At 39.6% G+C, this 14,878-nt stretch overlaps 1 protein-coding gene across 2 annotated transcripts in view; it reads right to left on the bottom strand.

Annotated features, from left to right (window-relative positions):
* Positions 1 to 14,878, bottom strand: part of ndel1a (nudE neurodevelopment protein 1-like 1a) — a 33,593-nt gene that overhangs the window by 14,984 nt on the left and 3,731 nt on the right. For both annotated transcript variants that reach the window (XM_021565033.3, XM_021565034.3), the window contains exon 2: positions 1,546 to 1,646. In XM_021565033.3, coding sequence (XP_021420708.1) covers positions 1,546 to 1,640 — 95 coding nt within the window. In that variant the 5' untranslated portion in view covers positions 1,641 to 1,646. The remainder of the gene's footprint in view (positions 1 to 1,545; positions 1,647 to 14,878) is intronic.

Below are 14,878 nucleotides of genomic sequence, written 5' to 3'. Positions count from 1 at the left end.
GATCCAGAAGAAGTGACATTAAGAGAGAAGAGCAGAGGAAGAGCGAGAGAGATCGAGAGAAGCAGGGGGAGAGAGAAAAGGAGAGGGAGAGAGAGAAAAGCAGAGGGAGAATGAGAGGTTGTCCAGACTGTTTTCACTCTTGCTTTGACCACCAGATGACAGAACAAGAAAGAAAACAGTTATGAGTTGAACATAACAGTATGCCACTGGAAGGGAGGAATGTAGCAGGTGACCCGACTGTGGTTTGTGACTACGATTTCCCCTTGTAGCCAATTAAATTCCGATTATAACATTAAAACTCGTAATTATCACTTTATAATTCATAAACAAACTTGATATCAGTAAAAACACTAACTAATTGGTAGGTCTACCTTTACTTGTTACTTCTGTGAAAATATCTTAAAGATATCTTAAAGATGTAATTCTGTTTCCAAAAACCCACAAGGCAATGTTTCTTAAACTTACAGAAGGTAAATAATTTCTTCAAAACTTAATATAAGTGTTGATATTAGTTGGGAGGGGTCTTTACTTCAACATTACTGTGCTTTCTAATACCTTTTTAAGGCTTTTTCTGATAGATGTTGTCTAAGACAATGTGTTGTTGTTTGCTTTATCTTGGCCAGGCCGCCCACAGTTATAAATGAGAACTTGTTCTCAACTAGCCTACCTGGATAAATAAAGGTGAAATAAAAAATAAAAAGACCCCCTTTTCCATCTGTTTGAACAAAAATCAAAGCCTTTGCTTATTCCTAATTTGTAGGATGGGAAAATGGTTGAAAAATATATATGCCTTAATAAATAAAATAAAAACAGACTTTTAGCTTTCATTTTACACCCAACGTGGCATGCTCCTATAAACTTCACATGTTGGTGCTCATGGGTCCTTTAACATGGAAATTCCCCTTAAAATACTGGTTGTAGTTTCCCCTAGTGCTGGGTGTGTCTGTGGTCCACTGCGATCTTATCAGCAGTCTTATTTCAAACAGCAGTAGGCCTATGTTGTGTGATGAGGATGTTCATTGAGAGAAATAGACGAGAGATAATTCCATTACAGAGAGCAGAGTGACGTCTGCTGCTCACTGCCAGTCTCTCACAGATGAGAAAAGATAAATCTAACACCGCTATTATGTAATCCCATTCAGTAGACTATATTAGAATAGAGAGACAGACTAGGGCTTCTGTTTTTAATGTGAAACCAGATCTGTGCCTTTGGAAGTATACAGGAGCATTGAAGGTCTTACATAAAGGACTTTCACAGGTGAAACTGGATCTATCATTCATTACAGCTCTTTAAAATGACAGCATGATGAAAGCCATTTGAGGTCCACGTAACAAGTCTGGCTGGGGAATTTCCTTTCAGAAGTATTCATGATTTTAAAGTACAGGTACAGGTAGTGTTACTCTGATTCCCACACACACAGTGAAACTACAGGATTCAAAAATCATACTGTAACACCTCAGAGTTCCTTGTGTGAGTTCAAGTAAAAGTTATGCCTGATTATGACCATAGTGTAACACAAAGGGCATAATTTGTGCATATCTTACTTTTTCTTGTACTTGAGGGAAAGAGCCTTCCAGAAGTTAATCTCCTCGTCTTTCGAGGAGAATTTTGGAATCATATCAGTGTCCATGGTATACATGTAGATCTGAAAAATCAACAGAAACAAGTTCTATTACACAATTGCACATGGTAAAACAAACAATCATATGTATCAGTATCACTGTTGGGTCACAAAAGTTGAGTGGAAATAAACAACCACCATAGCAAATATGATACAGCGGGGCAAAAAAAGATGAGAGAGGCCTGTAATTTTCATCATAGGTACACTTCAACTATGACAGACAAAATGAGAAAAATAATCCAGAAAATCACTTTGTAGGATTTTTAATGAATTTATTTGCAAATTATGGTGGAAAATAAGTATTTGGTCACCTACAAACAAGCAAGATTTCTGGCTCTCACAGACCTGTAACTTCTTTAAGAGGCTCCTCTGTCCTCCACTCGTTACCTTTATTAATGGCACCTGTCTGAACTTGTTATCAGTATAAAAGACACCTGTACACAACCTCAAACAGTCACACTCCAAACTCCACTATGGCCAAGACCAAAGAGCTGTCAAAGGACACCAGAAACAAAATTGTAGACCTGCACCAGGCTGGGAAGACTGAATCTGCAATAGGTAAGCAGCTTGGTTTGAAGAAATCAACTGTGGGAGCAATTATTAGGAAATGGAAGACATACAAGACCACTGATAATCTCCCTCGATCTGGGGTTCCACGCAAGATCAAAATGATCACAAGAACGGTGAGCAAAAATCCCCAAAAACCCACGGGGGGACCTAGTGAATGACCTGCAGAGAGCTGGGACCAAAGTAACAAAGCCTACCATCAGTAACACACTACGCCGCCAGGGACTCAAATCCTGCAGTGCCAGACGTGTCCCCCTGCTTAAGCCAGTACATGTCCAGGCCCATCTGAAGTTTGCTAGAGAGCATTTGGATGATCCAGAAGAAGATTGGGAGAATGTCATATGGTCAGATGAAACCAAAATATAACTTTTTGGTAAAAACTAAACTCGTCGTGTTTGGAGGACAAAGAATGCTGAGTTGCATCCAAAGAACACCATACCTACTGTGAAGCATGGGGGTGGAAACATCATGCTTTGGGGCTGTTTTTCTGCAAAGGGACCAGGACGACTGATCCGTGTAAAGGAAAGAATTAATGGGGCCATGTATCGTGAGATTTTGAGTGAAAACCTCCTTCCATCAGCAAGGGCATTGAAGATGAAACGTGGCTGGGTCTTTCAGCATGACAATGATCCCAAACACACCGCCCGGGCAACGAAGGAGTGGCTTCGTAAGAAGCATTTCAAGGTCCTGGAGTGGCCTAGCCAGTCTCCAGATCTCAACCCCATAGAAAATCTTTGGAGGAGGTTGAAAGTCCGTGTTGCCCAGCAACAGCCCCAAAACGTCACTGCTCTAGAGGAGATCAGCATGGAGGAATGGGCCAAAATACCAGCAACAGTGTGTGAAAACCTTGTGAAGACTTACAGAAAACATTTGTCATTGCTAACAAAGGGTATATAACAAAGTATTGAGATAAACTTTTGTTATTGACCAAATACTTATTTTCCACCATAATTTGCAAATAAATTCATTAAAAATCCTGTTCTGTCCTTTTCAATCAATACAATTACAGCATCCTCTCAAGCTTTCTCTGTACAGTTGTAGTCGAGTGCCATAGTGTGTTTATGCGTAATGGTTGAGTGCCCTCTCTTCTGTATCGCGTTACAAGACACATAACTGACTGGAATGATGACCAACTCCGCAATTCAACAAGTCCAGTAATAATTTATTATGCACTGTGTGCCAAAACCTCTTCTGAAGAGAGGTTGGTGTACAAAACCGAAAGACGCAAAAACGAAACTTAAGAACGGGAAGCTTAGAAATAGAGCACATAACATATTTACCGCCTCTTCTTGCTTTCAATGAGAATGACAGATCATTAACTCACGTGTGTGTGAATTTGGTCATTTTCCTCCAGCACAGAAGGAAGGGATTTAACAACAACGTAGATTTGAGTTTCCTGGAATTAGCCTAGACTTCGTGACATGATTTAAAAAAAGAGATGTGTTATATCATTGACATCTGCTATGTCAACTGCTGTTGCACTAATAAGTCCAAGATAACTCTCGCCATTCAATGTAAAAAATAAGCATAAAAGCCAATGAGTACATTTGAGCATGTTCAATGATGACTAGCTTAATGTTCTGCAGGACCATGGCGAACAATTCATTATTGCAAGTTACTTGGAGTGTTATTCTTACTATGTAGAAGAGTCCACAGCTACTGCTCCATAAAGGAAATATATGCAGTGAATAGTGATGATAAAAGTGAAATAGGTGGCGGTATAAAATGAGACACTCATTTCCCTGGGGTAAAAGTATGACTAGAAGTCCCATTCATCACAGTTACTCCATAATTAGAGATAAGGGAATGGAGGTGAGGCTCTGCATATTAAACCAGCCCGGAGCCCTGAGCCAAGGCCATGGGGAGAGGGGCAGACTGCTGTATAACAGACTGTTACTATATTGCTTCCAATCAAATGTCAGCGCTATGGGTTGATACAGGCCTAACGACTCACGGAGTAGGTTTATGTGGGCGCTTTAGAATAATCTGATAAAAGGCTGCAAGTGAATATCAATATAAATTATTTGAATAAATAAGCGTTTTTGGTGGGTGCTTATATTGGTCCCATATCCCAACCTTCCCTGAGACACCATCACAGAGTGAGGTCACGGCCAGGGTCGGCCATTATCAAAAGCAACCCTGGAGCAATTTGGTTTGAGTGCCTTGTTCAAGGGCACATTGACAGATTTTTTTTCACCTTGTCAGCTCTGGGATTCAAACTAGCAACCTTTTGGTTACTGGCCCAACGCTCTAACTGCTAGGCTACCTGCCACCTTTGATATCAGTTGCCTAGGATGCAAGAGCCTAGCACCTAGATCACACTGACACCAGAAGTACATTCATTTCCAATGTTACACTGTGTTTGTCTCGCAGCATTCAGTTGCAGAGGCAGTTGCAGTACGTTCTGTGTGGTGCATACGTTGGATTTATTGAACGTATATGTAAAACTGTTTGAATATACAAATTTGACAGAAATGGTAGCAGAAGGTGAATGTTGAACTTTTGTTGTACACATATCCAGATGATGCTGCATACCATTTTGCGCAATGACGCTACATCGGTGTGATCGAGGCGTAACTGTACTGTAGTAGGTCAAATGAACATGTGGAATCTAGATTGGGATTTTAAATAGATTCTACTCACTTTCAATTCTGCAATGAATGTGGGGTTTTGATGAATGTAAACAATGGTCAACACAGGAAGTAGCCTAGGTACAGTGTCTTCAGAAAGTATTCCTACCCCTTACAGCCTGAATTCAAAATGTATTACATATATTTTTTTCCCTCACCCATCTACACACAATACATAATGACAAAGTACATTTTTTAAAAACATTTTGCTAATAAAATCCAGAAATATCAAATTTACATAAGCATTCATGCCCCTGATTCAACCCTTTGTAGAAAGACCTTTGGCAGCGATTACAGCGGTGAGTTTTTCTGGGTAAGTCTCAAAGAGCTTTGCGCACCGGGATTGTACAACATTTGCCCAATATTATTTTCAATACTCTTTAAGCTCTATCAAATTGGTTGTTGATCATTGCAAGACAACCATTTTCAGGTCTTGCCATAGATTTTTAAGTAGATCTAAGTCAAAACTAACTCGCCCACTCAGGAACATTCACCGTCTTCAAATCTACTCTAGTGTAGAGTTGGCCTTGTGTTTTTAAGTTATTGTCCTCCTGAAAGGGGAGTTCAGACAATCAGGTTTTCCTCTAGGATTTTGCCTGTGCTTAGCTCCATTCCATTTATTTAACTCTTGAAAAACTCCCTAGTCCTTAACGATTACAAGCACACCCATAACATGATGCAGCCACCACTATGCTTAAAAACATGGAGCTGTACTCCGTAATGTGTTGTATTGAATTTGCCCCAAACATAACACTTTCAGGACAAAAAGTGAATTGCTATGCCACGTTTTTTTTCCCCTCCAAAGTGCCCTTTGCGATGCATTGGAGAACCACCCTTGTCTTTGTGGTTGAATCTGTGTTTGAAATTGTATGTGTTGGGTACAGAGATGAGGTAGTTATGTTAAACACTATTATTGCACAAGAGTAAGTCCATGCAACTTATTATGTGACTTGTTAAGCACATTTTTACTCCTGAACTTACTTAGGCTTGCCATAGGGAAGAGGTTGAATACATATTGACTCAAGACATTTCCTTTCTATTTTTAAATTCCTAAATTCCTAAATTCCACTTTGACATTATGGGGTAAATGTGTGTAGGCTGGCCAGTGACAAAAAATATCTAGTTAATGAATTTGAAATTCAGGCTGAAAAAGTCAGGGGGTGTCAATACTAGAGGTCGACCGATTATGATTTTTTAACGCAGATACCGATTGGAGGACCAAAAAAAGCCAATTTATTTGTAATAATGACAATTACAACAATACTGAATGAACACTTATTTTAACTTAATATAATACATTAATAAAAATCAATTTAGCCTCAAATAAATAATGAAACATGTTCAATTTGGTTTAAATAATGCAAAAACAAAGTGTTGGAGAAGTAAAAGTGCAATATGTGCCATGTAAAAAAGCTAACGTTTGAGTTCCTTGCTCAGAACATGAGAACATATGAAAGCTGGTGGTTCCTTTTAACATGAGACTTCAATATTCCAAGGAAGGGGTTTTAGGTTGTAGTTAATATAGTATTTATAGGACTATTTCTCTCTATACCATTTGTATTTCATATACCTTTGACTATTGGAGGTTCTTATAGGCACTTTAGTATTGCCAGTGTAACAGTATAGCTTCCGTCCCTCTCCTCGCCCCTACCTGGGCTCGAACCAGGAACACATCGACAACAGCCACACTCGAAGCAACGTTACCCATCACTCCACAAAAGCCGTGGCCCTTGCAGAGTAAGGGGATTAACTACTCCAAGTCTCAGAGCGGGTGACGTTTGAAATGCTATTAGCGCACACCCCGCTAACTAGCTAGCCATTTCACATCGGTTACACCAGCCATTAGGCTGATAGCGCTGTTTATGACTTCAAGCCTGTGCTTGCGAAGAGCTGCTGGCAAAACGCACTAAAGTGCTGTTTGAATGAATGCTTACGAGCCTGCTGCTGCCTACCATCGCTCAGTCAGACTGCTCTATCAAATCATATACTTAATTTTAACATAATAACACACAGAATAACGAGCCTTTGGTCATTAATATGGTCGAATCCGGAAACTATCATTTAGAAAACAAAACTTGATTATTTCAATGAAATACAGAACCGTTCGGTATTTTATCTAACAGGTGGCATCCCTAAGTCTAAATATTCTTGTTACATTGTACAACCTTCAATGTTATGCCATATTTACGTAAAATTCTGGCAAATTAGTTCGCAATGAGCCAGGCTGCCCAAACTGTTGCATATACCCTGACACCATTTCTCCTGGTTAATATCGCTTGCTAACCTGGATTTCTTTTAGCTAAATACGCAGGTTTAAAAATCTATACTTATGGGTATTGATTTTAGGAAAGGCATTGGTGTTTATGGTTAGGTACAGTCGTGCAACGATTGTGCTTTTTTCGCAAATGCGCTTTTGTTAAATCATCCCCCAGCGTTGCATCGATTATATGCAACGCAGGACACGCTAGGTAAACTAGTAATATCATCAACCATGTGTAGTTAACTAGTAATTATGATTGATTGATTGGTTTTTATAAGATAAGTTTAATGCTAGCTAGCAACTTACCTTGGCTTCTACTGCATTCGCGTAACTGGCAGGCTCCTCGTGGAGTGCAATGAGAGGCAGGTGGTTAGAGCGTTGGACTAGTTAACCGTAAGGTTGCAAGATTGAATCCCTGAGCTGACAAGGTAAAAATCTGTCGTTTTGCCCCTGAACAAGGCAGTTAACCCACCGTTCCTAGGCCATCATTGAAAATAAGAATGTGTTCTTAACCGACTTGCCTAGTTAAATAAAGGTGTAAAAAAATATATAACAAAATAAAAATTGGCAAAAATCGGCATCCAAAAATACCCTATTTCTGATTGTTATGAACACTTGAAATCGGCCCTAATTAATTCGGCCATTCCGATTAATCGGTCGACCTCTAGTCAATACTTTCTGAAGGCACTGTATCTCTCAGCAGCAGAGAAGAATTTCTAGCACATGCTGCTGACAATCATTGACAATTGCAAAATATAGTTTCACAGTGGGTGTGTCACATTACATATCTGCAAAGAAAGTTGTGAGTGTATCTGGGCAAATAACTTCGACATAACAAATGTTGGGTTTTACAGGTACGAGCTCAGTCAATACTAGTTTATTTTTTAGGGCAAATACAAAGCAAAAGTAGTTTTTTTTTTTTACCAACAATTCCATTAGATCATTAACTTTAAGCACCAGCTGTCAGAGCAGCTCACAGATCACTGAACCTGTACATAGCCCATCTGTAAATAGCCCATCCGTAAATAGCCCATCCAACTACCTCATCCCCATACTGTTATTTATTTTGCTCCTTTGCACCAAAGTATCTCTACTTGCACACTCATCTTCTGCACATCTATCACTCCAGTGTTTAATTGCTATACTGTAATTATTTTGCCACTATTTATTATTACTATTTATTGCCTTACCTCCCTTATCCTACCTCATTTGCACACACTGACCTTTTCTATTGTATTATTGACTGTATGTTTGTTTATTCCATGTGTAACTGTGTTGTTTGTGTCACACTGCATTGCTTTATCTTGGCCAGGTCACAGCTGTAAATGAGAACTTGTTCTCAACTAGCCTAACTGGATTTGTTTTATTTTATTTTTTTAAAGACAAAGCAAATGGCTACGTGATCTGTGAAAAAGTCCCTAACACTGACCTTCTGCCCTGCGATTAATACAAGTGGGCAACCAAGTGTTAAGTAGGGGCAATTCCAGATTTTTCACTTTAAAATGTATACCGCCCCCCAAAATATTTGATTTCCAAGTTTAATAAACCATATGCACATGGGCTACTTTTAACAATTTCCACAGAAAATTTTACAGGAAGAACTGTGCAGATATAAAGTTTGGTTACAGAATAAAACAGATTTTTACCATAATTCAGTTTTCCAGTAAATGTTTTGCACTGTGTAAACTGTTCAAAGTAGTCATTGTGCATAGAGTTGTATGGTTAGTTAAACTTTGAAATCAATAGTTGTTGTTTGGCATACATTTTAAAGTGAAAAAATCAGTCTCAGCATAATTCTGTAACCATGGAATTTCCCATAGACTACCACTCAAGAAAAGAGTGAGAAGTAGCCTAGCTAAATAGACAGATGGACAATACTTCTGTTGTGCAGTACAGTTAATGGCATTGATAGAAACCTTGGGAACAAATGTTGCTGACGGACTGACCTTTGCTCTGGCATCAAGTTACATTGAATGTAGTGACATAAAATACTATTCATGGCCACAAAGGACTGAGCCAGACTGAGTCAGACAGTCTTGAGCGAGGCAGTAAAACTGCTTAATTTTCTGTACAGAAATCCTACAAAGATGAACAGAATACTGCAGTTGAGGATGAACAGAATACTGCAGTGGATTGCTAATTTGCCATGTAGTCTAGCTTATTCTGTGATTTACTTGAAGGCCACTACTCATTCTAGTATTAAAGTGGAACTGAAACACTCAAATCAACCTACAACATTCTTTTATGTGTCAATGTTAGGTAACCTTGAACATGTTAAGAAAATGCTTTTAGAACATAATGTTAAACATTTGAGTGCCTAGCACAAGCTTAGAGAGATGTGGCTGCAGCCATATTGATACAATGTCATGGAAAGTTCAGCACACGTACTTCACTTACGGATCAAAACTGATCGAGAAGTGAATAAACTAAAAGCTAAAACTACCAATTTGAGATGGAACAACAATGAAATGCTAATAATCATGTTGACAAGCCGGTATAGTGTGGTAAAAATATCCACTTGCATGCGTTTGAGCTTTTTCAGCTGTAGGCTACAATAAAGCTATTTTTACATGGGCAGGGGCATCGGATCTACTGTCACCCGACATTAGTAAGCGAGCTAAATTAATGATGTCCACAATAACAAAGTAGTTAACGAACATTGAATAAGCCTGTATAGTCCAATCAAAAACCCACTAGCATATGTTTTTGTGTTCTTTCAGCAAGCAAAGTCTGTGTTAACCTCTGAGCGTCGATTGACGCACAAGTGCAACAAGTCCTATATCGACATAACCTGAAAGGCTGCTCAGCAAGGAAGAAGCCACTGCTCCAAAATCGCCATAAAAAAAAGCCAGACTACGGTTTGCAACTGCACACGGGGACAAAGATTGTACTTTTTGGAGAAATGTCCTTTGGTCTGATGAAACAAAAAAATAACTGTTTGGCCATAATGACCATCGTTATGTTTGGAGGAAAAAGGGGAAGACTTGCAAGCCGAAGAGCAACATCCCAACCGCGAAGCACGGGGGTGGCAACATCATGTTGTGGGGGTGCTTTGTTGCTGCAGGAGGGACTGGTGCACTTCACAAAATAGATGGCATCGTGAGAAGGAAAATTATGTGGATATACTGAAGCAACATCTCAAGACATCAGTCAGGAAGTTAAAGCTTGGTCGCAAATGGGTCTTCCAAATGGACAATGACCCCAAGCATACTTCCAAAGTTGTGGCAAAATGGCTTAAGGACAACAAAGTCAAGGTATTGGAGTGGCCATCACAAAGCCCTGACCTCAATCCTATAGAAAAATAGTGAGCCGAACTGAAAAAGCGTTTGCGAGCAAGGAGGCCCGCAAACCTGACTCAGTTACACCAGCTCTGTCAGGAGGAATGGGCCAGAATTCAACCAACTTATTGTGGGAAGTTTGTGGAAGGCTACCCAAAACATTTGACCCAAGTTAAACAATTTAAAGGCAACGCTACCAAATACTAATTCAATGTATGTAAACTTCTCACTCACTGGGAATGTGATGAAAGAAATAAAAGCTGAAATAAATCTTCCTCTATTATTATTCTGACATTTACATTCTTAAAATAAAGAGGTGATCCTAACTGACCTAAGACAGGGAATTTTCACTCTGATTAAATGTCAGGAATTGTGGAAAAACTGAGTTTAAATGTATTTGGCTAAGGTGTATGTAAACTCCCGACTTCAACTGTATGTAGCATCCAAACGGTTTGAACTACAAACTATTATGACCACTATGAAAAGGGGAGACTCTCACGAACATGGTGTTCTTGGGACTCGTCTGAAGGAAGTTTACATTTTTTTTTATTTTTTTTTTTACAAAACGGAAGTATGAAGATAGTTTTGTGCCTACCCAAAAAGGGGTTAAATAAATAAATATAATATATATATATATTTTAGAGGTCGACCAATTAATCGGAATGCCCGATTAATTAGGGCCGATTTCAAGTTTTCATAACAATCGGAAATTGGTATTTTTGGATAACGATTTGGACGATTTTATTTATTTATTATTATTTTTTGTTTTTACACCTTTATTTAACTAGGCAAGTCAGTTCTTATTTTCAATGACTGCCTAGGAACAGTGGGTTAACTGCCTTCTTCAGGGGCAGAATGACAGATTTTTACCTTGTCAGCTCGGGATTTCAATCTTGCAACCTTACAGTCAACTAGTCCAATGCTCTAACCACGTGCCTCTCATTGCACTCCATGAGGAGCCTGCCTGTTACACGAATGCAGTAAGAAGCCAGGGTAAGTTGCTAGCTAGCATTAAACTTATCTTATAAAAAAACAAAGGTAATTCAAATAACCAAATTCAACCTAGCTAATTTCCGATTTATAGGAAATTGTTTGACTACAGAGGTAGCAAAACTGTACTTCAAATCTATGATACTCCCCCACTTAACATACTGCTTGACTAGTTGGGCCCAAGCTTGCTGTACAACATTAAGACCTATTCAGTCTGTCTACAAACTGGCTCTCAAAGTGCTTGATAGGAAGCCCAATAGCCATCATCACTGTTACATCCTCAGAAAGCATGAGCTCCTGAGTTGGGAAAATCTTGTGCAATACACCGATGCATGTCTTGTATTCAAGATCCTAAATGGCCTGGCTCCCCCTCCACTCAGTATTTTTGTTAAACAGAAAACCCAAACATATGGCAGCAGATCCACAAGGTCTGCCATGAGAGGTGACTGTATAGTTCCCTTAAGGAAAAGCACCTTTAGTAAATCCGTTTTCTCTGTGAGCTTCCCATGCCTGGAATACACTGCCATCAGACACACATAACTGCACCACATATCACACTTTCACAAAATGCTTGAAGACATGGCTAAGATTTGTGAACATGGTCCCTAGCTGTGTTGCCGCTTTCTATGTCTGTTGTCTGTGAGGTGTGGAAGGAAAGACTGTTGCTTTTATGAAATTTGTCTTGCTGCTTTTTGTTCTGTTGCTGTCTGTATGCTACATCTTGCTTGTCCTATGTTGCTCTGTCTGTATGCTATGTCTTGCTTGTCCTATGTTGCTATTGTCTATATTGTAATTGTTTTTAATAACCTGCCCAGGGACTGCGGTTGAAAATTAGCCGGCTGGCTAAAACCAGCACTTTTACTGAAACGTTGATTAATGTGCACTGTCCCTGTGAAAAATAAAATAAACTCAAACTCAAACACACAGTACCAGTCAAAAGTTTGGACACACCTACTCATTTAAGGGTTTTTCTTTATTTTGTACTATTTTCTTGTACTATTTTCTTCATTGTAGAATAATAGTGAAGACATCAAAACTATGAAATATCACATCATGTAGCAACCAACATTTTTTTTTTATATTTGAGAATAGCCACCCTTTGCCTCCATTGACAGCTTTGCACACTCTTGACATTGTCTAAACCAGCTTCATGAGGTAGTCACCTAGAATGCATTTCAATTAACAGGTGTGCCTTGTTAAAAGTTCATTTGTGGAATTTCATTCCTTCTTAATGCGTTTGAGCCAATAAGTTGTGTTGTGACAAAGTAGGGTTGGTATCCAGAAGATAGCCTTATTTGTTAAAAGACCAAGTCCATATTATGGCAAGAACAGCTCAAATAAGCAAAGAGAAACAACAGTCCATCATTACTTTAAGACATGAAAGTCCGTTCGGAAAATTTCAAGAACTTCGAAAGTTTCTTCAAGTGCAGTCGCAAAAACCATCAAGCGCTATGATGAAACTGGCTCTGATGAGGACCGCCACAGGAAAGTGTCCATTTCATCTTGTCCAACTGTGTATGTAGCATTTCATGTAAACCCTGTTTATTGTCTGCATCGAAGTAATGGTCCTTGTACCTAGCATCGAGCATGGTGGCAACACAGTAGAGGCTCAGAGAGAACGCACCAAATCGCTTGTTCACAGCCTCACGTACATTTGTAAGTTTTAACCCCACGGTCTGTGTCGGCAGTTTAGTTGAGCAGGCATTTCAATGCCATGACAGAGGGCAGACACAGTTGATTAACTTATTTCTCGAGTCAGTTGTTCGAACGGCACTAGGAGTGTGTTCACGTTTCCAAGTTTCAAACATGTTCTCAAATGCCATTGAAATGGAAGCAGCAGTATGAGAACCAGCACATTCTTGAGCATGCAATATGGCTTTCCTAAGCATGAAATCCTCTTCAACCCACTGTGCTGTCAGACTCAGCATGCTCATGGGGCCGACATCGTTGGTCCAAATGTCAGTCTTGAAGCTAATAGCAGTGGACGCCCATAGCAAGTATCTCATAGATGTACGTTTCAATAATACTGTGCAACTCCGGTAGGGCAACATCTGAAAAATAGTGTGTACCGGGGCTCGACCAGTCAGCAAAAGCCAACATCATCCACGACAGAGGACGGTTGATTGTCAAGGGCAATGAACTTCATTATCTTGGCGTTAATGGATTTCGCCTTTGAGTTGTCTTGCTGAAATGTTCTTACTCTTTCAAGTGACTGTTCGAGTTGTTGGAAGTGTGCGCTTTGTATTTTTCTGCTTTTGTTCTGTGTAGCGCTGTATTTTTCATGGCGTCATTACGTCATCTACTTACGTTAAATAGGTATGCACGTCAGCTTTGACATCGGTTTTGCACAGGCGTTAAACCAGACATTGGTCCTATGCTGATGTTGGCATTTTTAGCTTTTATCAGCCAATTCCGATATGCTCACTGATATATTGTCCATCCCTACAAAACATGGTACAAACATTATTGGGCACTGACAACAGCACAAAGGGCAAGAAGGTAGAGACAACAATACATCACGCGAAACAGCCACAACTGTCAATTTGTGGTCGAATTGCTGCAAAAGGACACAAATAATAAGAAGAGACTTGCTTGGGCCAAGAAACACGAGCAATGGACATTAGGCTGGTTGAAATCTGTCCTTTGGTCCGATGAGTCCAAATTTGAGATCTTTGGTTCCAAATGTTGTCTTTGTGAGACGCAGAGTATGTGAACAGATGATCTCTGTATGTGTAATTCCCACTGTGAAGCATGGGGGAGGTGTGATGATGTGGGGATGCTTTGCTGGTGACACTGTCTGTGATTTATTTAGAATTCAAGGCACACTTAACATGGCTACCACAGCATTCTGCAGCGATACGCCATCCCATCTAGTTTGCGCTTAGTGGGACTATCATGTGTTCTTCAACACAACAAGGACCCAACACACCTCTAGGCGGTGTAAGGGCTATTTGGCCTAGAAGGAGAGTGATGGAGCTCTGCATCAGATGACCTGGCCTCCACAATCACCCGACCTCAACCCAATTGAGATTGTTTGGGATGAGTTGGACTGCAGAGTGAAGGAAAAGGAGCCAACAAGTGCTCAGCATAAAAAACTGGAAAAGCATTCCAGGTGAAGCTTGTTGAGAGAATGCCAAAAGTGTGCTGTCATCAAGGCAAAGGGTGGCTACTTTGAAAAATCTAAAATATATTTTGATTTGTTTAAGACTTTTGTTTACTACATGATTCCATGTGTTATTTCATAGTTAGATGTCTTCACTAGAGGTCAACCAATTAATCGGAATAGCCGATTAATTAGGGACGATTTTAAGTTTTCATAACAATCGGAAATTGGTATTTTTGGACACCGATTTGGCCGTCCCCCCCCCCCCCCCCCCATTACATTTAAAAAAATAAATAAATTGAACACCTTTATTTAATCTTTACTTAACTAGGCAAGTCAGTTAAGAACACATTCTTATTTTCAATGACGGCCTAGGAACAGTGGGTTAACTGCCTTGTTCAGGGGCAGAACGACAGATTTTTACCTTG

Source organism: Oncorhynchus mykiss, chromosome 16, assembly GCF_057628025.1.
Source record: "Oncorhynchus mykiss isolate SJ-2025 chromosome 16, ASM5762802v1, whole genome shotgun sequence".
Taxonomy (NCBI): domain Eukaryota; kingdom Metazoa; phylum Chordata; class Actinopteri; order Salmoniformes; family Salmonidae; genus Oncorhynchus; species Oncorhynchus mykiss.
This window is presented reverse-complemented; position numbering and strand designations above follow the sequence as displayed.